At 40.8% G+C, this 25,259-nt stretch overlaps 1 protein-coding gene across 6 annotated transcripts in view; it reads left to right on the forward strand.

Moving 5' to 3' along the window:
* Positions 1-25,259, forward strand: part of TMEM164 (transmembrane protein 164) — a 110,239-nt gene that overhangs the window by 65,915 nt on the left and 19,065 nt on the right. For 2 of the 6 annotated variants that reach the window (XM_090150096.1, XM_090150094.1), the window contains exons 2-4: positions 2,619-3,156; positions 16,343-16,392; positions 17,712-17,778. In XM_090150096.1, the coding sequence (XP_090006222.1) occupies positions 2,619-3,156; positions 16,343-16,392; positions 17,712-17,778 (655 nt within the window). The other 4 variants (XM_090150097.1, XM_090150098.1, XM_031594466.2 and 1 more) reach the window with 3 other exon arrangements.

Here is a 25,259-nt window from a genome sequence, read left to right on the forward strand (position 1 = left end):
TCCTTACTGAAGGGGGGGGGGGGAATCAAGTTATCTGGTGTTATTTATTTTTGACAAGTCCCTGTTGACTACTGTTGTTCCCTGGTTATCATCTATGCACTAATAGTTTGTGAGATGATTTGTCCTAGGATTTCCTGGGGGAGATTGAAGTTGATTGTGTTGACCAATCTATATTGCACTCCTTTTTCCCCTTCCCTCATTATCTCCCACCACCTTGAACAACTGGAAGTGATAGTTGCTGCTGGTGTTTTTCTTAGCATCTCATCTATCTTAATTCAATTATTTCTTTAACTATCCTTATATCATATTCTTTAGACTCAGACTATTTGAAAACTCTTAATCCTTTCTTTCTCTGTTCCAGGCTGCAATCATTTTGTTCTTGGCATTACCTGTTCTAACTATCTGCTTGTGGGGGATCTGTTCTTGAATTTTGATGCAACAAAGGCACTGATCACTTTAATTTTCTTTACTATTTAAATGATAATGAAATTCTGGGAGAGCATCGCCTTGCTGACTACACATTTTAACTGAAACCCACCAGTACATTCATGTAGAAATAATCCATACAGTAATAAACTCTCCTTGCAAAAGACTTTATAAAACTCTGTTTATTATAAAACATAAGTTATTTGGCACTACTGTTTTCATTTATTCAGTTTTAAAGCTATACCAGTTCCTTGCAATTTCACTTTCTTGTTCTAATAGGTCCTCTAACTCAAAGCTAAGATTAAGATCTATGTTCTTCAAGAGCTTTTTCTAGGATTTCTAACACAGTGATACTAGTAATGTTATTTAAATGATGATAAATGGAGAAAGCAGTAGTTAAGTGGACCAGCCATGAACGCTTGCATGTGTTTCACCTGGTTCTTATTTACTATGATTATAATTTTCTTCCTTCAATTACTTGTGTTGAATGAAGTACACAACACAAACGTATGTTATGTATTACATATTAAGTATATGAGTATATTTAAATTATGGCAACTTCTACTACACAGTTTCTGTTAACAATTGTAGGATGTCCACACAAGCAGCTCAGTACTAACACCAATGGCTGGACAGTTCTTTTATTCTTCTACTTGTCAAATACAGGAATGCAGCTTGCAAAGATAAGCACAAGTTATTTGCCCCATGGAGCTTACCAGCTGGGTTGTTTGCTGCCACAAACAACCTGGAACGTGTCCATCCCTCAGACACATACAACAGAACAACTTCTGCAGCTACAAGTGCAGGTGTCTGTGTTTCTTCCAGTCTGTCACTGTGTGCAGTGCCTGTGGGCTGTTTCTGGGTCTTTCTTGTCACAGTAGAAGTTCAGTCTATAGGTGAAAAAGATCAATAAATAGGATAGCAGCACATTGCCGGGTGGTGTTGTCTCAGATGCAGTTATTTCTTTTGATTGTGTTCACAAGGAAATGAACCTCTTGTGGTTGTGCTCTACCACTCCTTTTCCTCATAACTGGGTGGGTGCAAGAAACCCAGGTACGTGACTAAGAGAGATCAGGATCAAGATGTGAGCACTTCTCTTTTTTGGACTAGTAGCGACAGGCCCGTGGGTGCACTTCTAATTTCAAACCAGCACTAGCTGGCGTGCAGTCTTGAGCTGCTGGGGGTTCTCAGCGCGTGGAGATGTTGATAAGAGCGCTGGCTGGGTGCTGTGCTGCTGGGCCCCTCTGCTCTGAGGGCAGCGGGTGGTGTGAGGAGAGCGAGAGAACGGGGATCATTGATAAGGGAGTGCAGAATGCTTATCTACAGCAAAATGGTGCTGGATAGGTCCTGCTGCTCGCAATCAAAACCACCATTTCCCTCATGTGCAGATATCACTTTCCTATCACCAGGTTTCGGTGATGAAGTGTAAGCAAGTAACTGCCTTATTTCCTTTTACACAAGATGCACGCAGTCATTGAGATTGGAACTCTGAGATCACCCAGCCCAGCTGTGCCCGATAACCACATCCGTCAGCGCCACGCTGACCCTTTTCTCGATCCCCTCCTGGGACGGTGCCCTGCCACCTCCCTGCGCAGCCCGTCTCAGCGTATCGCTGCTCTTTCTGACAATGATTTTTTTCCTGACATCCAAGCCGAGCCATCTCTGGTGTAACTTGAGGACGTTCCCTCTCGTCCTGTTGCCAGGACTGCGCGCACGCCTGCCCGATTCCCTGTTTTCATCACACGAACGGTTTGCGTCTTTTACGTTCGCAGCCCTCGTTCGCCCCGGCCGGAGGGAGACGGGCGGCCGCGGGAGGCGGGAGCGCGCGGGGCGGAGCGAGGGCGGGGCGGGCGGCCGCGCTCAGCCAATCCGGGGCGGCTCGTCCATTTTTCGGCGTGAGGCAGGCACGTCGGTGGGGTGATGCTACGGCGCCGGGAAGGGGCCGGCAGGGCGGCGGGGAGCGGCCCGCCCGCTCGGGCTCGCCGCGGCTGAGGGGAGCGCCGCTCCTTGCTTCCCGCCATTCTCTCGCCGGGCGCGGGGCTGCGCGCGGGCCGAGCGCGCGGGGAGAAGGCGGCGCGGGGCAGGTAGGGGTAGAGGTAGGGGCAGGGGTGGGGGCGGCCGGCCGGCAGCGGCGGTGCCGGGCTGGGGCTCGCCGGCTCCGCTCATCCGTCGCTCCGTCCGTCTCCTTGCAGGCTGCCGACGCCCGAGGGAAGGCGGAGCGCTCTTCTCCGAGGCGCGGGGAGGAAGCGGGACCCCCGGCGTTTCATGTTCCGCCGGCCCGACGGCATTTTGGCGTTGATTCCGACCCGCTCCCGCCCGCACCCGGACGGCGACGGCGAGGAGGAGCGGCGCCGTCCCGCCATGTCCCGGTACGGCCTCCGCAACCTGCTGGACTGGTTGTACGGCGGGGTGGACCCCAGCTTCGCCGGCAACGGAGGGCCGGAGTGCGCGGCCTTCCTGTCCGGGCGGCAGCGCTTGGTGGAGAGCCTGGTGTTCCTCAGCCTGGGCGCCGCCGAGATCCTGCTGGCGCTCTGCAAGCTGCGGCGGCTGCACCGCGCGGAGCTGGAGGGACACCTGCTGCAGCTGCACCGCGCCAAGCGGGAGAGCCTGGGCAAGAACCTGCTGCTCGTGGCGCTGTGCCTCGTCTTCGGGCTGGAGGTGGGCTTCAAGTTCGCCACCAGGACGCTCATCTACCTGCTGAACCCCTGCCACGTGGTCACCGCCATGCAGGTGAGGCTCGCTTTGGCTTCGTGCTGGCGAGGCGGCCGGCCTGCGGAGGTTCGAACCTTCGTAGTGGAGGTCCGAATAGCGAGGATTTGCGTCAGTGTTTGAGAGCTTGGCTTTTACTCGGCTGAATTGAACGCGGGGAGGGAAAAGGGTGAAGTTGCAGCTCGCGTTAATGTCTAGCTCCGTGGATGAAAAGGCTTTTTTGTCACCAGAAAATGCCGTTCCCACCAGCTGCAGTGGGATAACTTGTGCCAGATCTGACTAAAAACAAGGTTACTGCTCGAGAGCCTGTGTGATTTACACAGCGCTTTTTTCAAGGGCTGCAAATGTGTTTTGTGAAGTCGTTAAAGCAGCAAAAGTTGTTTTTTGGTGCAGGCAATTTTGTTTTGCTTTGCTAATTTTAAAAGCAGCGTGGTGATGGCAGGTGAGGATCATGCGTGAGGGTAACAGGTGTTATCCTTGTCTTCTACACAACGCTGAATGAATGGAGGTGGTTTGATACCTGTGGGTGAACTGTGTGCTTTAACAAGTCGTGGCTTAGTTGCTGATAGATGATAATGCACAGAATGTGTAGCTGCCAAACTAATAGAGACATTCATAATGAGTGAGTGAACTGTGACATCTGAAGCTTACAAACTATCTGTGTGTGGTTCTGTGCGTGTACTTAGCTCACTGAGGTCGTCAAAAATAATCCTTTTACTAATTTTGCTAATTTTCTCACATCAGCGCTGGGTAGGTAACTTACAACGTCTGAACTCAACAACAAATAGATGATTATGTTGTTGTTGTTTTTGCTTTTAAAGCTGCTATGGTTTAAAAAAGAAGTCAGAAATAACAGATTAGACCAATACCATTCCTTTTCTGTTTGCAGATATCTAACTGGTAGTACTAGAGGTCTGGGGATGATGGGGATCCTTTGAAGAGAGGTCACACAGGCTTTTACAGCAATAATTGGGACATCTATAGAAAATAAGTTCCTGTTCCAGAATTTAATTAGTAGGTTATGTGAATTCCTAAGCTGTGAGGCAGCGCTAGGTCAGTATTTTACACCATAGTAGAAATGCTTTCCGTAAAGTGGTAACAGTTGTTGCACAATCAATTAGTATTGGTAAGGAAGTGGAAAACAGAAGGTTTCCAAGAGCTGTATAAAAAATAGAAAAATAAAACAATATAGCCACATTCCATTGCTTGGCAACACTCTATTTACTGGAATGTTTCCTGTTAATTCTCTGAGAAGATGATGTTGACATTATGAATTGACATTATGATGGCATTATGCTTTGAATACTTTGTTCTCTTGGTACAGTATTATAATATTGTTTTATGATAGCACTATGGTATTACCAAGAAGTATCCATCAGAATGAGGGAGGTGATTCTGTCCATCTACTCCGCTCTCATGAGACTCATCTGGAATACTGCATCCAGTTCTTGGCCCCCCAGCACAGGAAGGACATGCAGCTGCTGGAGCAGGTCCAGAGGGCCACAAAGACGATCAGAGGGCTGGAGCACCTCTCCTGTGAGGACAGGCTGAGAGAACTGGAGAAGAGAAGGCTCTGTGGGGACCTTATAGGGCCTGCCAGTACCTCAAGGAGGCCTACAGGAAAGCTGGGAAGGGACTTTTTATTTGGGCAGGTAGTGACAGGATGAGGGGAAATGGCTTTAAACTGGAAGAGGGTAGATTTAGATGAGATATTAGGAAGAAATTCTTTATGGTGAGGGTGGTGAGACACTGGAACAGGTTGTCCAGGGAGGCTGTGGGTGCTCTCACCCTGAAGGCATTCAAGGCCAGGCTGGATGGAGCTTTGAGAAACCAGGTCTGGTGGATTGTGTCCCTGCCTATAGCAGAGGGATTGGAATTAAATGCTCCTAAAGCTCCCTTCCAACCCAAACCATTCCATGAAAAACTGGTGCTTACAGGTAAATTGGGGGTAACATTGTTTAGCTCGCTTCTTAATGCCTATTCTCAGAGGTAGAGAGTTGACCTCTGTAGTCAGACTTGGACAATTCTTAATCTATTTCAGAGCAGTTGTGGTGCCTTCTTTCATATCCTGTGCTGATTACTCACTAGAAATGGTGTTACTGCACTTTGTGAAATTGAGAACGTGGATATGTCAGTGAACTTCAGAAGCAATGCCCCTGCATCCTCTAACAGATGTGTTAGAAATAGGCCCGGGCTTGAAGTAGAGAAATAATATAGCTGCAAAATGGACAGCTTTCAGCAGAGAAAACAACTTAGAAACAATGATAGTCAATGACCTCCGTCAGCAGGAAAATAATACACAGTACGTAGAATCTTGAAAGTGTTCTTCTGGCCTGACCTTGTGACAGCAATAGGTTGGCAAGATGAAAAATATGAAAATGTCATTTATCTTGCATTTCTGTTCTTACAGCATCTTGTACATTATGCTGCTGCAGGGACAGAATGTGAGGATGAACAAGGTAGGAGGTGAAGAGTTGAAGCATGCTATAGCATTTGCAGTCCTGTCAGAGGGAAGCCAGCAGTAGCTGTTTGTAAAGGTCTCTTCATCCACTCAGTTTCTGTTTTCTTCATGTGAGGCTGTTTCTCCTCAGCAGCAAAAGCTCTGGGCTCTGTGCCAAGAAATATTTGGAACTGGAAATTGTCCTTCAGACTTCATCTGCATAAGGCTTCTGCTTTTGTAAGACCTAAGGCTGAAATGAAATGACAAAACAAAGTGGGAATTATACATGTGGTGCATTTGAGCAGACAGAACTGTGTAGTATAATGGCTACCGTGGTCTACAGATGAATCTGTTTAGATCAGATGTCCAATTTCTGCTTGTCACACTGACCTGTGTTCACATCAAATCTTTTTCATAAGCAGAAAAAAACAGTTTACGTGTGTTACTGTTAGGATGGAGTGTTGGTTGAATGAATGTATTCAATTGCTGAAGCAGTTGTCCTGGTTATGGGATTGAACTTGTTGCCATCATGCCACTATTTGGATAATATGGAAACACTGCTGTTGATTTCCAGCCTGACGATAGCTTTTGGTGTCTTGCTTAGCTTAGAAACAATGTTGTTTTTTCACCAGTATTATAAGGGCAGCATCATTGAGAAATAAATGGATTTTTAAAGTTTATATCCATTTTAAGCAAAAAGCGAAATGGAAGTCCTGTTGTTTGTTAAATGTGTTGTTTCTGTGCTGTGGGGCTGGGGGTGTTCTGGTGCACAATGACAGCACACAGTGCAATAAAGGGGGGTCAGTAAGGTTTTTGAAGGAACTCTTGGAATTTGTGCTCATTTTAGAACTGAGTGTATATGGGGGTATGACTGAATCAGTGACACTGCTGCAAATCCAGCATAGAAGCTGTACTAACAGAGAAGCTGTGGGGGGAGTTTCTTTTCTTAAAAGTGAAGTCCCCTAGGGTGTTGTGAACTTTTTTTTTCCTTGCACAGCAGGAAAAATCCAGCATGCGTTTAGCAGGCTATCAGGCTATGTTACATTCTCAAGACATCAATTGTTTAAAGTATTTTAGGAACCATTCATTGCATTGAAATTAGAGATGTGAAGGAAATCTTTTAAGTTTCTGCTTCAGCAATGCTAGAGGGAGGATTCATCCCGTAGCATATAACTGTTATTGATCTCTAGATATTTGGTGTAGGAGGCTTTTGCAACTGTTGCTCACAATCAGTGTAATTTGACTAAATTGCATAAATAGAGTTGTCTCTGGGTAACCCATAGGACGTCAAGCAGGAGGTGCAGGCAGCTAAGGTTAAACAAAGACAAATATAACCTGGAACCCAGAGATGAAATTGGTCTGTATTGTGACTGAGGTATTTGGAAAACAAGATGTAGGAAAATACTTCTACACAGCAGTTGTGGGGTTTGTTAGCAGTAATGGTACAGCTGGTCCTCTTAGGATGTTCTGAGTTGTCCACTTCTTTGTTTTAAATATGCCAGTGCCTGACTTCAGAGTGAGGACTTAACACCAAGCTATAAAATGAGATTTAGGTTAGTTTTGCTTCAGGAAGAGCTTTCTATAAGGCTGTTTGCAAGTGTTCTTACAGAATAATTTATTCCAGGTAGATCCTTAGCTGGTAGATTGTCATAATCTCTTCCAATTGCACACTGAATGCTCTTTAGGCAACTAAGGACAGGCATTTGTGTGCTGTAAAGAAGGAAAAAGGCAAAGAAAAGATGAGCCTCAAATAATGCAGAGTCAAGTTTCATCCAGTGATTTTGAGTGCTGATGCTCATGTAACTAAAATCAATGCAAAGTGCACCTGTAATTCAGTAAATACTAAATCCTGTGTTCATTGTTTGCAGTTCTAGCTTCTTAGTCACCTGGATCCTTCCTGTCCTCTGCAAGACAGGCTGCCATGTGAGTGTGGATTTCATCTGTGTGCACTGCTCCTAACGCTTTGCGATGTCTGGAAGAGACCAGTTAGATTGTGGATGTTTTCTGTGTTCTGTCTCTTCAAAACCTCAAATTAAAATTAAAGAGGCATTAATGTCCTGAAATTTTGATTACAGAAATACTGGAGATTTTTATAGAAATGACACTAAACTATGGCCAACAGGTGCTATTAGGTAACATAAGCAACAGCCCCCACGTAGAGGTTTAATGAGTTATTCAATTCTTAAGGGATTGTAGTATTCTAAAGAGAAGATTTTTAATAGTTCTGTCCACTGCTGCATGTATTACAATCCTTGTGTCGGATGTAAAACAGCAAAGGCAAAATTTCCCATGAATTTATGCATTTTTCAAAATGTATGCCTCTAAATGTCTATTTCTAAAACTCCCTTCTTTAAAATGTCTGTACATTTCTCTGATCTATGTAATTTTTGTGGGTAGTTTTACATTCCAAACCTGCAGAACATGCAATTTTTAAGGCGCTCTGGAAATCAGGATTAGGTTTCAGGAGACCTGATAAAACTGGGGTTTTGTTGAATTTGTTATTTTAAGGATTGAAAGAGATTAAAAACTAAGACTTGTGAAAGTCAAGGCAAAGTGTTTGGAGTATGGCACAGTTTCTTCCCAAGTCTGTACATTCAGGAGGAGTGTGAGACTGCTGTTGGGAGGCAAACAATCCTTTCTGGGCTCTTAAATGCTATCTGGTAGCCATCACTGAAATGGAAGATGGGCATAATCGCTGCTCACAAACATGCCTGCCTATGAAGTGTGCTGCTTGGTTTTCAGATCTGCACAGCACAAGCCTTTCTGTAATTGCAAATTACTCTTTAATATCTCCTATTAAAGCTGATTCCTAGAAAGGAAATTCATCTCAGTGTGTGGTAAAAAGGGCAGATGGAAAAGCAATTAAAGTACTGAAAGCAGCAATAGTTCTTGCTGGCAAGTCTTATTTCTTGCCTATGGCTGTATTTTCCTTCTGAAAGGATGATGGCAGCTCAGGGGCACAGGGATGAGGTGATGTGTCATGAGGCAAATCAACAATTCCTTTATATGTGGTCTGGGATGCTCCTGAACTAATAGTTTAGCATTGAGTTAATAAAAAACATGGCTGCTTGAATGGTTTCTTCTGCCCTTTCAGTAACTGATTATTTCTAATTGTTACAATATTTTAGAGGCTTTAGTTGATGTTGTAATTAATATCATAGTTTCTTGAGCTGGAGAGAAGCTTTTCCATGATAAGTTTAACATTGCATACATAGTTTACTCCTTTGCTTATTTTTTGTTTAGTATAAAAAGGAATTGAGAAATATTGGTATGAGGTAAGGCAAGGATTCTTATTCACAAAAAATATAAATATTTTTAATAAGTGTAAACAGAACAGCAAACGTTTTCAGGCCGTGAGTCACAACTTGCTGTCTTTGTAGAGGTTACAGTTCAGCCCCTTGGACAAGATTTGGCCAGCACGTGCTGTATCTTGAGCTGAAAATGCACACTGCTTTACTTCAGTCAAGGTGGTGCAGACCATGGTGTTGTCTCATGGCACAGTGAGCATTCCAGATGAGGAATTTGGTGTGTTGAAGATCCAGACTGAACTGCTAGACTTCATCCTCAAACGCAGCAGGCATTTCTGGAGTGCATGCTTTGGTAACTCTCCCCTTTATTCTTAGGAGAAAAGGAATAAAAAGGGGAGAAATAAAGTAATACGATTCTCCAAAAAGAAGGGATTGCATAATTGGAAGTCGTAGATGGAAAAAGCTTAATTTAACCTAAATATTTACAGTGGGAATTATTACATAAACTAGAGAAATTATTAGGCAAGTGATCTTGTTTTGATAAGACCATAGATTTAATACAAATATTAATCACAGTGTAAGTTATGTAGTTTGAGCAGCCTGAGGTCATCTACTTATTTAATTACTTTGGAGAATGTGGCTCTTAGGAATGGTTTCAGTGTTCTGTCCAGTGCATTAATGCTTCACCATTATCATAATGCATTTTAGGATTTCTACCTATTTTGCAGTTTAACAAACCATTCCATGCCAACTGTTAGCTAGCAGCTTCAGCTGATCTTTCAGAAATCACTGTCTGATGCCTATAGGAACTTGAGAGGAGTTGTAGAATAAATGAAGTAACAGCAGTAACCGTATGGGACACCATAAATGTTCCAGGGATTGGGCTGACTTTCATCTTCTGCCTTCCATTCTTAAAAATGCTCCTTTGCTGCCTCGCTTACACTGCCATACGTGTTTGCTCTTGCAGTAGCAGATGGTGAGCTTCACTGCAGCAGTTGTATGACGTACTGCAACCTGAACCGTGCTGATGTTCACCCAGAGGAAGTTCTGTGCCATGAATTTGAAACCTGCTGGATGTGTAATAGGACTCATGTTTCTCGTGACGCTTCCTCAGGGCTTTAGATAGATACAGTAAGGGTTCACATCTGTTCAGACTGCCAAGTAAATAGTTTCTAGAGTAATACTTTGGCAGTTGATGGCATTTTCCAGGAATGTTATCAGGAATATGTTGTTATATGTTGTACTTTTTATGGATTGTATTACTCTTTCTGTTTCTTTGAGGAAAATGAGCTTTTGTAATAATAAAACTATTACATATTAACTGTTTTAATGTTTTTAAAGATATTTCTCACTGTAGAATATGCACTTAGTGTTGTCCACTGTATGCAGTCAGAAATGATTTCCAAATATCCAGTTAGTTACCTGTAACAGATTCATTGGGTAATTGCCACTTGGAGAAGTAGAAGCCTTCTGACATCTAACTTGTGCATTAGCCCATAAACTTGAAGTGCTCTTTTTTTCTGGAAGCTCCTGACATATAAGAAATGAAAGCACTCTTGCTTGGTTTCTCATTGGTAAAGCCTCTCTATGCACAGGAAGATTAGCCTGTGCCTCTCAAGTCTTGAGTAATGAACGTGAAAAATGATTTATGGAAGATGTTCAGAGAAATCCTTATTGACCATTATAATCCTCCTTACCAACATGAGAAACAAATCAAGGATATTTGACTAGGAAGCATTGGTGGGGGTGCTAATGGCTTCTATTTTTTCCATATAGAGTTCTGTGGTGTGAGCCCAGAGTACTGGGAGAAAAGCATTTTTATTCATACTTTTTTACTGCATTTCTTCAGTTGAACAAAGGCTTATATCTATGCTAGGTGTTGCAAAAGGCCAGGGAGCAGTTGACCTTTTCCATGTGCAGAAAGCAGGTGTTTTGACCCTCGCTGTGTGAGCCTGAAGATGCTCCAGTGTAGCTGAAAAATCAAAGCCAGAAACATTCATTATGCCATTAAGTTTTGTGCTAAAAATACTTTCTTGTGGGACATTCTAATTGTTTGTAGCAGTTATGATTTCTTTTCCCCCACGTGAACATGAGTAACTTATTTTTCAACTACTCTTGTGATACAGTGAGATAGGATGTTTTTTGTTTGGATTTTTTGAAGGAAGGAGCAGGCAGAATTGAAAATGTATGTTTGTTATTTGGGAGAGATGGAGAGGAATGGTGGTGAGGAGACACTGTTTGTAGGATGGGTTCATTGAAGACCTGAGACTTAATGCCTGGATGAATTAAGGTTTCTAATTCTTTGATTTTCTTAGGTTGTATTTTTTTTTTTTTAAATTTTCAGCTTCCCTGATCTTTTAACATTGTTTCTTTAATGTCATCTTTCCGAAAATGTACCATAGCAACTCAAGGCCCCCCCCCAAAAAAAACCCAAACAAAAAAAACCCAAACCAACCAAAACAAACAGGAATATTATTCAATTTGCTCTTACGTGTTCAATCTGAAAGAGCTGCATATATCCAGCATGTAATTGTATATCACAGGGAAATGTTCCAGATGTCCTTCTGGCACTGGAGACTTGAGGAAGAGTAGAGCAGGCCTCTATTACATCAATTTTGCTACTGTGGGAAGTGGATATAGAATGTTATGCTCAGGGGAGAACGTAACAAAAGTGAAGACAGACCAATATCCACATGAATATCTTACTGGGAAACCTTGCAAGGTCTCTCAGTGTCAGTAAAAGGTATAAATAGAAATTAATCTAAATTCAGTAGGAAATAGTTTTGTTAAGAATTTTTGTTCTTTTCCCCCCTAAATAAGTTTATTTTGCAGGTTTTGCTAATTGTGGTAGGCTAGGAATGGAGGAGGAAGTCAGTCAGCCACTGCCTGCAATGGATGGTGCAAATGTTGATTAGAGAACAAGGAAGAAAAATAAGCTCAGTGGCACCTTCTCTCTGAAATCCCAGTTTCTAAGATATCCTAACTAATATAACTAATTCTACTGCACACCACAGAAGTAGCTTAGTCCTATGTTAATAATTAATCCTAAAACATGAGAAATCTACAAATCTTTCACCTTGGACAGTAAAAGAAGGTGAGTACAGATTCAGTCAGTAACGAAGCTAGAGCTATGGAAGGGAAGGCTAACCAGGGATGTCCAAGGGACCACAGTTAATTTAGGAAACATTAGATTGTAGAGTAGAGGATGGAAATAGTTCAGTGTGCTTCTGTTATCTCAGTGGCTGGAAGGAAGGACTGACGTGCTCGTATTTCTCACAGTCTGCTCTACGGACCACAGGAGCAACTCTTACTGTGTTACTACTGAATTATCTGCCAGTAACGTTGCTTTGAGTTATGAGTGTTCTTAATGCTGAATAAAAAATTCTACAGGACCAATTAAGCTGCAGGAAGAGAGCTGTTCTTTTATGCTAAAATATTAAGCAAATTCCAATTGCTGATGTTTAGCAAAGAGAATGAAAGATCTTTTGATCATCTTTCCCTCCTCAGGGAGGGAGATCTCGAAGAGTGACACTAAACCACTGTTAGTCTTTGCTTTTCTTTTGAACTTACTTCTTTTAGAAGGCAAACAGATGGCTTTTAAATGGTACTGCTGTTTTGTGCTTAATTGATAATTTATGCACAAACAGTGTCTAAACTGAACCTGGACACTGAATGGAAGTTGTATGATGGAGTTTTACTGCTGCTTTCTGATAAATGATTAAATGATTGCTTTGAACTTACTTTAAAAAATGAATTCTAGGGTTTAAAGCCTGCTCGTAAATTATCCAGCTGCTTGAATGTACCTTGTCTTATGTTTCACCTCTGGAGGGGGAGGGGATGATTTTTTTTTTCACACTGAAAAATACTTAGCCTTACCTTTAAAAGATACTTTAACTTTTAAAATGTCTTTAAATATCTTCAGCTGCGGGGAGTACCTTAATGCACATAAGAGGGCTAACCAGAAGTTAAGCCTGTTACTGAGGATGCTGACCAAATGCCACTTGAATGCTGGCATGCGTGGGGCATCGCTGCTTCTTGGAAGCCTCTCCCAGTGTTTTACCACTTTCATGGTAAAGAAATCTTTCCCATTTTCCTGTCTGGACCTCCTTGGTGAAGATTTGTTCCATTCCCTCGTGTCCTGTCATTGGCTGCCAGTGGTGTGACTTGTTCTTTTCTTCCACTGCTACCTTTTGAATTGCTTTTTGTCTCTTCAGTTAGTTTTGATCAGACAAGATAATGTTTGTTCTGCATGTTTCTGTCTCTCCGCTGACCTCACTTAACGGTGGAGTGAGTCCTAATGGACTTTATTGTATTCACTCTTTAAGAAGAGAACAGTTTATGTATAACCAGATGAAGAAACGTTTTGCTGTAGGCCAACGTTCCTTTGTCTGAAGGTAGAAACAAGGCATCTTCCAGATCGGTGGTCTTTCACATGATCATGCTAGTAGTTAAAGAAGCTTTCTCAGTACACTCAAGTAAAGTTATGATCTGACAGTCTTCAGAGTAGGACTTTTACAACACAAACAATTAATACAATCACATTGAAGAAAAAAGTGTTCTCTGAAATTCATGGAATTTAAACAAGGTATTTCTTGGCAACTCCAAGGAGTACCTAATGACAAGTTCACAAAGTATGTATGTGTGTTTTAGAATTTAAAATGTACTGCTAGAGGAGAAAAGCACCATCCTTTTCATTCTACTTTCCTGTCTGTCCTAATCCCATGGATATTACTTAGAACTTTTTCTTTTAGGGTAGGGTTCAAAGAAGGGGAACATGGAATGGATGGATTTGCGACCCATCTCTGAGTTAGTAATGAGGTCTGTCCTTTCTGATTTTGTCGTGGTAAAGGAACAGTTAAGCAGAGCAGTCCTGTACATTACAGTCTCCAAATGGTAACAGCCCTGCTGATCTGTCATGTGTTGTGGTGTGACCTTTGTACTTGGGCTTGTGCAGGGGGTGCTGGCCAGGCAGTTTCTCATGCTAGAAATATTTCCCATTGGGATGGACAATGGTATTTATGGCAGAGCAGTTACAGATTGCTCTGACTTTGACTTCTACTTTCATCATGGTCCTTCAAGTTGAAGTAAACCTCAGTTTGCCAATAACAGCATTGTGAATTTCTTTACGGCTTATTCCTGGGTAATCTTCTGGTCCTGTGCTGGTGGAAAAGACTTGAATGTCCTTATTCACAGTATTATCCCCTCCTAGGACTGGCCTGCTTCTTCAAGGCTACTTGTGATTTTGTACCCTCTCTTTCTCTTACTTATATCCTACAGGGTATGTTTGTTTGTCCATTTTTTTAACAGGTTGAAGTGTCTTTTGGTCATGCTTGTCATCTCTGTGCTTTTTTTTAGAGAGAGGTCAGCGTGGACAGGAGCAGTCAGAACTGTGCCCTGAATTTATTATATGACATGTAACACAAAGGAGGGGTATCTTACAGCTTGTTTTTCCCCCAGTGAGGAGGTGGGGGCAACATCTGTGATGGGCTGTGTGTGTAAATCCTTGCGAGTGCCAGCAGGGAAGCAGAGGCTGGGAATTCTTCACAGCTATGCACTAATTTGATATGATGTTGTTCAGTGTTCAAAACACTGCTGTTTTTTTTTTTTCCCACAAGGCAAAGGATTTTATTTCCAGTATGACAGAGAAATGTAGTATGATTTTGGGATGAAGATGTGAACACTTGTGTTAGAGCATGCCAGCTTGTCTGCTGGGAACTTGATTATTTTCAGGCTATTAGTTACTCTGTGAGCTGAACTCATAGAAATGCTTTTAATGATGTTTAAATCTACTTGGTGACACACTTCTTTGAAAATCAAATATAAACGTTTCTTGTGAAGCATCCCTTTTAACAGGTTATGAGGTTGATTTATCATGGGAAGGTACTTACATGTTTAGAGAGAAAGTGCTTGGTGTTCATTTGCTAGTGCTGAAACATTTGAAGATCTCTTCTGTTACTGTGAAACTTGAACATAAACGTTCTGTTGCTCTCAAACATCTTTTCTGAAAGATTCCCCCCCAACCAAGGGAGTTGCATACTTGGAAATATTAAATGCTTGTTTTGCCTTATTAGTTCTCAAAACTGTTTCTTACAGCGGAGCTGATCTGGAAATAAGTAGCTGTGCTTCTGTTACTCGTCTTTGTTGGTCTTCATGGTAGTGAAGTACTTTTATAGATGTTCATCTCAACCTATATAACAGTGCCATAATCCTTAATATTAGTTGTTGATCCACCGTAGTGATTCTCAGCCAGTAGGCAGCATGCAGGCTTGGTATTTGGAGCACTGTGTAAGGAAAGGAAGTGAGTGATGTGATTAAGACACACTCCTGTTTCTCTTATTTCGTGCATACAGAGAAAAGAGGAACCTGCTTTTAAATTTTTTTTAAGATGAAAGAAATAAGAAAATGCATTTTATACTGAAAGAGCAGAATATTTTCCATATTGGTGAGAATGAACTATGCTTCAAAAAAAAAACAAAAACGTCTATCTGTCAGACTTAGGAGCTTAAGGAAGTCACAGGATAGCTGAACTGAAAACGTGAAAAACTGATAAATTGAAAACTAAGTGCCTGTGTATTAAGTTGAACTGGAAATAAAATATTCAAAATTCTTTTACTTTTCATTGTTTGGTAATGACAGTAAAGCTCTGCTTAGAAACAGGGGATCAATAGTATCACCTGGGCATTGGCTTTTCTGCAGTTGCTGCAGCAGGTATGTGCTTGGCAGTAGTTGAATGTGTCTGTATCTGCACAGATATGCCCTGCAATGCTTGAGAGAAAGTCTGGTGAGCTGCCCAGAAAACAGACACATTCTCCAAATGTTCTCACTTTGCAGTGGTTTAATGATAATTTGGTATGTTGGCAGAGAATTGATCTATTATGAATTTATTTTGGCAACAGCAATAAAGATCACAATTTCCTTTATTTGCTGAAATATTTTTTTTTCGGAGAGGAGACCAAACTGTGTAGGAATTCTTATTTTCAGTAGCATACAACATAATTATCACTGAGCACTTCTGTCATCTCTTCATATCTAAGGACTTGCTGATACGAAGTGCTTTAACTTACTGTGAGAGGTATTAAATAGCAGTATCAAAGGATGGTGATTATCTTCTGAATTTATAGGGGGCATAGTTGCAACAGTATTTTACTACATAATGATTGAAATCAGATCCTATTTATGGTAGGAGTGTGATCTGCAAAGAAAGACAAATATAGTATTCTCCAGCTGTATTGTGTTATTCTTGGACGTGTGAAATGGGTGCCTAATAATTGGCAACATGCTTGCAGAACTTTTGAAAATATTCTCCTGAATAATGCAGTGGGCATGTTTAGAGATGACCACTAAGCTTATCTGTAGAACAGATACTGTGATAGCCTTACTGTGGGAAGTACTAAGGGACCTTTCTAGACAGTTCTTCTGGTTAGAAATGGGTTGTTGCATCCAGAGCTTGGAAGGAAAGATATTGATAATGGAGTCTAAGAATCATATCATTAATTTAAATTTGTTTCTGATATTTCAGATTTTTCTTCTTGCTTGTCCTCCATGTCGGGCTGCAATGATTCTCTTCAGGTAATGCCTCCTGTTTACTATATTTCTGTCTACTTTGCATACTGTATTTTAGAAATTAATCACAGCTTTAAGTAATAAAATATTAAGATATATATTCAGTAGGTCGGACTGGAAAATGATACCTTGAGAAAGGTAATGGCTTAAACTGACTGCACAGCCACACATAGCCGTGGCTCTCTTGTTCTGATGGTTTTTGTCTCTCTAGCAATATACCTTAGCTCAGTAACTGCTGAAACTACACTCCTCCTTCCACAGACTAATGTGTGCTTGCTTATTTAATTTCATGTGCCTCGTACCTTTTGATTATCCTCACCAAAAATTCGCATTTGGTCTTCAATGAACATTGTACAAACGCAGTATGTGTCTAGTTTTAAAAAGAAAATTAACTAAAGCAAATCCTTGCTGATTTTGAGTATTTTTTTCAAAGATAAGCAGTATTTTAGAAAATATTGTTACCAGTTTTTGAAACAACAACATTTCCAGTGTGCAGGAAGAGCCCAATAAGGAGTCATGGGGAGCAACTAGTTGGAGTGTGGGGAGGGTCACGGTGTTTCCCAGACAGAAAAATAATCAAGAAGAGCTGCGGTCACCCCTATGGCAATTCACTCTGCTCTTTCTTGTCTTAGTTCATGCAATGACTGGAAAAATGCATCTGGGGCTCTGCCTTATGAAAGTGCTTTGGAAGGGCTGCTCTGTGGCTGTAACTTCTTCCTGCTGTTCCTTACTGGAGCAGGGAGCAGGCCAAATGCAGGGATACTGTAATAGTATCTCTTCATCTCAGAGTGCAAAATATGCCTGGTGTCTGGGTAATCCTGGATTTCTGACTCACTTCCAAAAGACTTGTGGCCACTGCTTTGCAACCATACTTGCTGCTTTTCAGAACTGGTCTTTTTGTTTTCTGACACTGACATATAAACGATGTTTGAAGAACAATTTGGAGTTTGCACTACTTTTGAAGTTGTACACATGTAGAGATGTGCAGGAGTAACACTTTATCAAATGTACTCTTTCAAGCTCTGAAAGACAAATAAACAGCAAAATTCCAAGCATTTAACAACCTGTATCATGATCTGGATTAACACAAATGGGCAGCCTAGGCCTTCTAGGAATCCAAAGCTCATTACAGAAAGCAGTCCTACTTAGGAAAGTATTTAAAAGTGTATTTAAAGAGAGGCTTTGTCCTAGTTATTGCATTTAACTGCGGCTTTATTCAAGTTTTCTCAAATCACTGACTGCTTTTTATTGAAGAGATATTGCGTACAAAGTGAAAATACTTCATTTCATTTCCAGTCTGAAAACACTACTTCCTCTTTTCTAAGGTTGCAGATGCATATGCTGAATGGGGCTCTCCTGGCATTGCTGTTTCCTGTTGTGAATACACGCCTGGTGAGTGTACTGTATCTTTCCTTTTCCTCTCTAATTTATTTCTAAAAGTTTTTATCTGCAAGGTTATTTGACCTTTGGTTCATTTTACTGTACGTAGTTCATTTTACCAGCCTGTAGATTGCTGGTACAGATCACTGTGATGGAGCCAAAATTCCAATCCTGGAATTTTTGTGATTATGTTTATAAATCAGTGTGGAGAGTTAACACTGGTTTATTCTAGGTGTAGAAGAAAGTACTTTGACAGGTCAGGTCTGGCCTCTGAACAGAGGTAAAACATAAGAGGCTTTGAAATAAACTTCATAGAATAGGGTGTCGCATGTGCACAAGTCCATGGGACTGAATTTGATGTATCTGGGGGTTCTGAAGGAACTGGTGGATGAAGTTGCTAAGGCAACTCTTCATCATACTTCACAAGTTGTAGCAGTCTGAAGTTCTTGGTGACTGGAAAGGGAGAAGTCTAACTCCTATTTTAAAACGGGCAAAAAGGAATACTCAGGATACAACAGACCTGGTCAGTCTCACCTCCATGTCTGGCAAGGTAAGGCTGTGGAGTAGATCCTCTTGGAAACTGCTAAAGAGCATGGAAAACAAAGAGGTGACTGGTGACAGCCAACATAGTTTCAATAAAGGCAAATAGTGCCAGACAGATTTGCTCTATGATGAGGTTACAGCGTTGGTGGATAAGAAAAGAGCAACTGATGTTATCTACCTGGATTTGGGTATGGCATATGGTAACTGTCCTGCATAACATCCTTGCTTCTAAGCTGGAGAGACATGGATTTGATGGATGAACCACTCAGTGGATGAAGAGTTGTCTGGATAGCTGCAATCAAAAAGTTGCAGTCAACAGCTTGATCTCCAGATGGAGATGTGTAAAACATGGTGTTCCTCAGGGGTTAGTATTGGTACTGGCACTATTTAACATCCATGTTGACTATGTAGACAGTGGAATTGAGATCATTCTCAGCAAGCTTGCACATGACACCAAACTGCATGGTGCTACTGACACGCTGGAAGGAAGGGATGCCGTCCAGAGGGACCTGGACAGACTTAAGAGGTGGGCCCATGTGAACAATGTGAAGTTCAACAGGACCAAATGAAAGGTCCTGCACCTGGGTCAGGCAATCTCAAGCACAAATACAGGATGGGCAACAAATGGATTGAGAAATACTGCAGAGCCCTGCAGAGAAGTACGTGGTGGAAGTAAAACTGAATATGAGCTGCTTATGTGCACTTGCTGCCCAGAGAGTCATCCATGTTCTGAGCAGTATCAGAAGTGTAGCTGTCAGGTCAAATGAGGTGATTCTCACCTCTGCTCTACTGTTATGAGACCACACTTGGAGTATTGCATTCAGCTGTGGGGCCCCCAGCATATGAGGGACTTGGATGTGCTAGTCTGGAGGGCCTTGTCTAATTTGCAAAAATCTTTTCTGCAATCATTTAAATGTCTGTTTTAAAATAGAGTTCACTTAAATTCATCTGCTTACATGTTTACAGTGTCTGGATAATGTATTCATATCTATATTTACATAGCATGTGAGTTAATGATATTGTTAGGGACTTCAGACTCTGTTACAAATCTCATTAGTGATTGTCCATTTACAAATCTAGACAGTCTTAATAGGATTAAGTCTATAAATCAGCATCTGTATTGAATTTTATGATACACCGTGGTGACTGTCCACACTGGTATCTAGGAGACTTGAAAACTAAGTCTGACTTTGGACTTGTGTATGCTTTCCTTCTTCTTCTAGTTAAGATAAGAAAAAATTCCCCTGAGATGCAGTTTAATTACTGGAGAGAGGATTATCCATCTGTAGGCTTTTACATATCAGTAAGGACTTTCCTCACTGCATGAAACAAATGCATTCACAGAAATTTGAATCACTATTCAGATTTTAGTAGTAAAATAACCATAGAGTTTATTCAAGTTTTATTTTATCCTTCTTTCTCTGCTAACTGCTTATATGCTTTTCTATATAGATGGAAAAATATATAAAGCATTACAAATGGGGAAAAATATATATTCATGCATGTGTGTATATGTGTGTGTGTGACTATGTACATATATATACACATACATATAGCTGCTTATGTGCAGTTTGTCAGTGTGTTTTAATAAAACTAATTCCTGCTGAAGGGACATTAAAAAATATATATATACTGTACTGATTTTCCCTGATAAGTGGGAGCACAAATCTCAATTTGTATTTCAAACTATCTAGTTCTTAAGTTTAGCCTAACAAAATACTTTTCTATATTACCTTCTCAGGATAAAATTTTTTAAATTATATTTAGTTATTTTTATATAATTATTTTATATTTAATTATTTTAAATATTTATATTTAATTATTTTATATAATTATTAATTATATTTAATTATTAACTTGTGTTTTCTGTGCTATTTTGAAGATCTCATTTAAATTAGAGAGGTGGAGATTAAACAGGAAAAATATGGACTACTTATAAAAATCTGTCCTTAATTAGGGATAAAGGAGGCAAAGGATAATGTCCAAGAGCAAGTATTTTTGGAATAAATACAGCTTAGGTTATTTTTGGCTTAACAGCTGCTTGCCAGGCTTGTCTCTTTTCAGTGTTTCTTCAGGCATAAAATAATTTGGGTGATGTTTCAAAGCATGGCTGCTTCGGCCCAAACTCTGTCATGATAGATACACATTCTGCTCTGTAAATGTCATTGTCATTTACACTGACATTGTAACAAAAGCAAGAAATTTATCTTACAGCTTAGGAGTTAAAAAACAAACAAACAAAAACCACATTAATTCTGTCCATGTTGTTTTATAGTATCTAAATGAAGAGATGTTTGACTCGGCCAAGAGGCCAAGAATACACCTTATCTTTTTTTGATTTCACTAGAATGATATTTTAAGATGTGTATTTTTGTGTGTACATTTCAGTACAAAGATGTTGTGTTCTTAATTGTCTGTAAACAGTTGTAATATATTGTGTCTGGCACAAACTAAGAGCATGAAAGATTGGGCACCTGACACAGCTATTGCTGTAGAAGTGGGGAAGGAGATGCTGTCTAGGGACAGATGAGAAAGAGTTCTGAGGCCTGTGTGCACTGAAAAGCAGAAGAGTGTTGTCCCATCAGTTTGTGAACCTGTAAAACCAAACTGGTATCTTTCACTGAGCACTAAGATGGGTTGCTGTTGCCTTTCATCATGTAAGATGTGTTTTAAGCTTAGGAGATGCATAGTTTTCGTTGTCTTCAGCTGACATTCTGCTTATCCTCTCTTCCAAGTGGATTGTCTCTTGGTTATCTTACAGGCAGCAGATGCTTACTGGTGACCTGTAGTCCCTTGGCTAAATTAGCTTGCTAACTTAGCAAGTTCAGCAGTAGGTGTGTGCACACCAGCAACTTGTGAATCATTAGTGAGGAGCAGGAGAGAATATTAGAAGTATGGTTGTTGTTTTTTTTTTTTTTTTTGTAAATATCTTCTGCCTTTTGCAGCTTATTGATAGGGAATGCAAAGTTAATTGTCACCTTGGTGGTGATGGATGGATGTTTAGGAACTAGTGGATTTGTACATAATAGAAGCATGGAGTTATAGGTGACCATAAGATGAATGCTGTGCTCAGGTTGCTCAGCTAATCAACTTTATATTTTCAGTACTATAAGGGCACCACTTTGGCGGGGGGGGGTGGAATTGTGTTATTTAAGGAACTTGAATGATAGGCCTATTTATGCTACAAAATATCATGGTAAGAACGAGTCATCTGGAGTCCATCAGTCTTCTGGTATGTGAGATAATGATCTACCCAACTGGCTTCACAAGTTGTGAGGCAAGCATACACAATTCATATAGTGAGAAGCTGTGATAAGGGTTTGAGATCTAGCCTTAAATGCTGAAGTCTTGCATCTGAAAAACTCAATCAGATTTTAGCTGAAGATGTTAAGACGTTAGAGAAGATGTTAAAGGAATCGTATTGTTAGGGTGCCAGGTGGGACCCTGAAAGCATATAAGAAATACAGAAGCAAGTAACTTCTTTTATTCAATTTAAGTTACATGGGGTGTTCTAATAACATAGCTGTGTGAATAAACTCATCTAACTACCACATAAACCAAGCCTTGAGAGTAACTATAATTGTTTGAACTTGTGTATTGCAGTGATCAAATTTTAAAGAAAGCCTCCTGCTGGTTTTAAAGTATATGTTGTTGGGTTACTTATTCCAGTTAATGTCCTGAAACTCTTGATATAGATAAAGTAAAAATTAGGACAAGTCCCAGAGATGTTGAACTTGCTGGGATGCAGCTGGGATGGTGCAGTTTTAATGTTTCCAGAAGCTGCTGAATTCTATTATTAGAGCTATTTGGCTTGAGAGCTACGCATTCTAGATCTGTTTTAGGAACAGAATCATACTCTAAGCAGTACACAGTGTGCAGTACCTCTGATCTTTGTCTACTGCATTTCTATTGCACGTTAAGGTGATAAATAATTCTCTGCACTAAACACTTTGCCTGAGATGTCTTTGTCTGAACAGAAAATGGGGTAAGTTATGGTAGCATGTGGCATTATGGCTAAACTGGCCTAATCTGTCTGGCACAAGGAAAAATAACAGGACAGTTGCATGCTGGAGTCTGTGGGGAAACTGTTTTGATTGCCAGTAGGTCCTAAAGCCCATATTTCTGCATCTTTCAGCAGTTACCTCTACTATGTGCATCAAAATGATACGTGTAAGTGCAACCTACAATCACACCTTTACTTAATAATAAAAATCTAACTCCTGCTGGTGGTGTGAAGTAGTCCAAATATTATATCTAGAGGAACTGGAAACATGCTATTTCTGAAATTGGTATTATTTATTACCTAAAACTTTGTTACACTTAACTCTATAAATGCCTGATTGAGCCCACAGTGTCATTAATGGGAGCTGATCTGTATGATAAAAATGGACTGACCGCAAGACAGTGATGTCTTATGAAACACGGTAAACTTCATATGTAATTCTGGTCAAATACTCAAAACCCTCTCTCATTCTCTGTACTGACTGAGCTGTGTAGAACAGCTGTGAGGATGGATGCTGACTGACATACCTACTTGAAACTTTTTTTTGAGAGTATGTATTTTTATAATGTGCAAAGAGGAGGATGTGTGACAGGCAACTGAAACACTACCCCTAAATACAATGGGAAGAAATAGTTGCAGTAAAACTAAGGGAAGATGTTTCAGACTTTCATATGTCACGTGAATCCTTCTCTGCAGAGTTTTTGCAGCCCTGGTATTCCTTTTATTTCATCATAACATTTCTTTCTTTCCACTTTTTCCCTCTCTTCACAAAATGGAGGTTGCTTTTCTGCTCTGTGTCAGGTAAGCTGGAGGTGCCTGAGCTGCAAAAATGCCCAGGTGGTGTAGCAGTGGTTGGAGCACTGGGCAGCTTCTCTGCTGTTTGCCTGTTGGAATGTCTGCTGGAGAAATGAATCCTGATAAAACTCTTTTCAAAATGCCCCTTCTTTTTCTTTGTCATTGTGTATTTTTGTTGGCTTTTTGGTTGTTTGTTTGAAGTCTTCACGTCTGTTTTTGGCTGTTCTAATCTTCTCTGGCACTATTTCTCCTGCCAAGTAAGGCATTTGCTGTCACAATATGCTGAGGGGAAACCATCACTCATTGCCCAGGCCTAGTAGCTGTTTGCCCTGTGAGTTTTATATTTAGTATGCCTTTGTATTCCTCTTCTCTGATTGATCTATACTATGATCTGCTTTGCTAGTGAAATAAAAAACCTGTTTGTGGTTTTAATTTCTGGATTACCAATCACATTTAGGAATCTAATTGTCACAGATTACAAATCTGATGTACTGCTGATGTTTAAGAAAGCGACTGATACAGAATGACTAGATTGTGCTGGTTGTGCTATAGAAAAAGCTTGGACCTGGGAGTTGAAATCCTTCAATTCCTTTTTTCTGTCATGCTCTGCTGTCTTTATAGGGGAAGATGGAATGAGAGCTCTTCTACAGTACAGTACTTGAGCTGTTGTTACACATACACAGTTGAAGTATAAATAATTAACAGAAGGAGGACTACTGCTTTCAGAAAACAGCAAATAGCAACCTCATAGTCCACTGAAAAGCAGCTGCCTTGTCACAGTGGGTTTAAGCTAGTTTAAATGGGTCTTGTGCTGCACTTTCTGGAGGGAAACTCTCATCTGAATATCTGTCTTTTGGGCTTAAGTCTGCACTGTCTTAAGATTATTTTTTTTCCCAAGCTTAGTGCAGTCAATGGAAGGAGCTCACTGCTTCCCTAGGACGGAACCAGGTTTATGTTATGTTACCCTGTTACACGCTCAGAGAACTGCTGTTGGTGGCTGTGACTTTTACTCAGAGAGAACAAGGTGTGCTCTAATCCTTCGTCATATGGTTTCTCTTTCCCTCAGATTTGCAAGCAGTGAAATGGTGTTTATTTAGCCCAGTAGCTCTGAACGTAACTGACCTCTCCCTGGGATGAGGCTCAGTGAGTGCTCGATGTTCTTGGCACTTAGCAGAGGACCTTTAAGCATGTGCCCAGCAAGTGTGGCACTTTGGGATCTGCATCATAGGCTGCTGTTCTCCCTGGAAGAACAAGACACCATTTATTTTTGAACAGAAACGTCATTACCACATGTTAAAAATGAGAGGTCTGAATACTTAGTTACAGAGAGTGCGTTTTGATATTGTGTGTAAGTTAGAGGAATTATGAATGTCAGTGTTGTTCAATATATTTTGAAATGTATATGATTTTATATCAAAGTCAAAACCTATGAATGAACGAGATCTGCTTTTCTGCAAATAAGAATCTTTAAAGGAGAAAATTTTACTTACTTTCAGTAGCAGTGTAGCCTGTACTTTGTATTCATTGAGACTGTCAGGAAGCCTAGAGTGCAAGCTAATAGCAGCAATGGATAATCTGTCCTTTTTCTTGTAACATTAGTTACTTTAAAACTCCAAGGACGGGATGGGATGAAACGCAGGAAGCATGATGCTGGTAAGGGAGAGAAGAGTCCAAAAATATGTGAAATAATTTGACAGTTTAAATTAGTATACTGACTTCAGGCTGGTGCACCTTGGGAGCAAATAGCCAGTGTTTCTGGCACTCTGTGGGGACAGATGGATAGAAAAATAGGGTTTTTTAATCTGTACTTCATTAGTTTGCTATGAGAGAGGTCCCACCGTTTAGAGTGGCTGCAAGGTTTTTCCTCTCAGAAACAAGGAGAGGACAAGTCTGGGGCCTGGGACCAGGGCCTGCTTCAGAGATTGCCGAAGCCCAAGTTTAGATACATGTGGCCTTTGTGAGTGCCTACAGTCAAAGACGAGGTGGACCAACGTAGCTCTTCAATTTACTTTATATTGTGTGAGTAAGAGGTTTTTTGATTTCTGAATTTCTCAGTCTCCATCGTTTGCTGAAGTGCTTGGTTTCTTTCACAAAGAGGATCTTTATGTCCTGGCTCAACAAGTGATCCCTTCCTGCTTCTCTTTGCTTTCAG

The sequence above is a fragment of the Phasianus colchicus genome, chromosome 14 (genome assembly GCF_987193195.1).
Source record: "Phasianus colchicus chromosome 14, bPhaCol1.hap1.1, whole genome shotgun sequence".
Lineage (NCBI taxonomy): Eukaryota > Metazoa > Chordata > Aves > Galliformes > Phasianidae > Phasianus > Phasianus colchicus.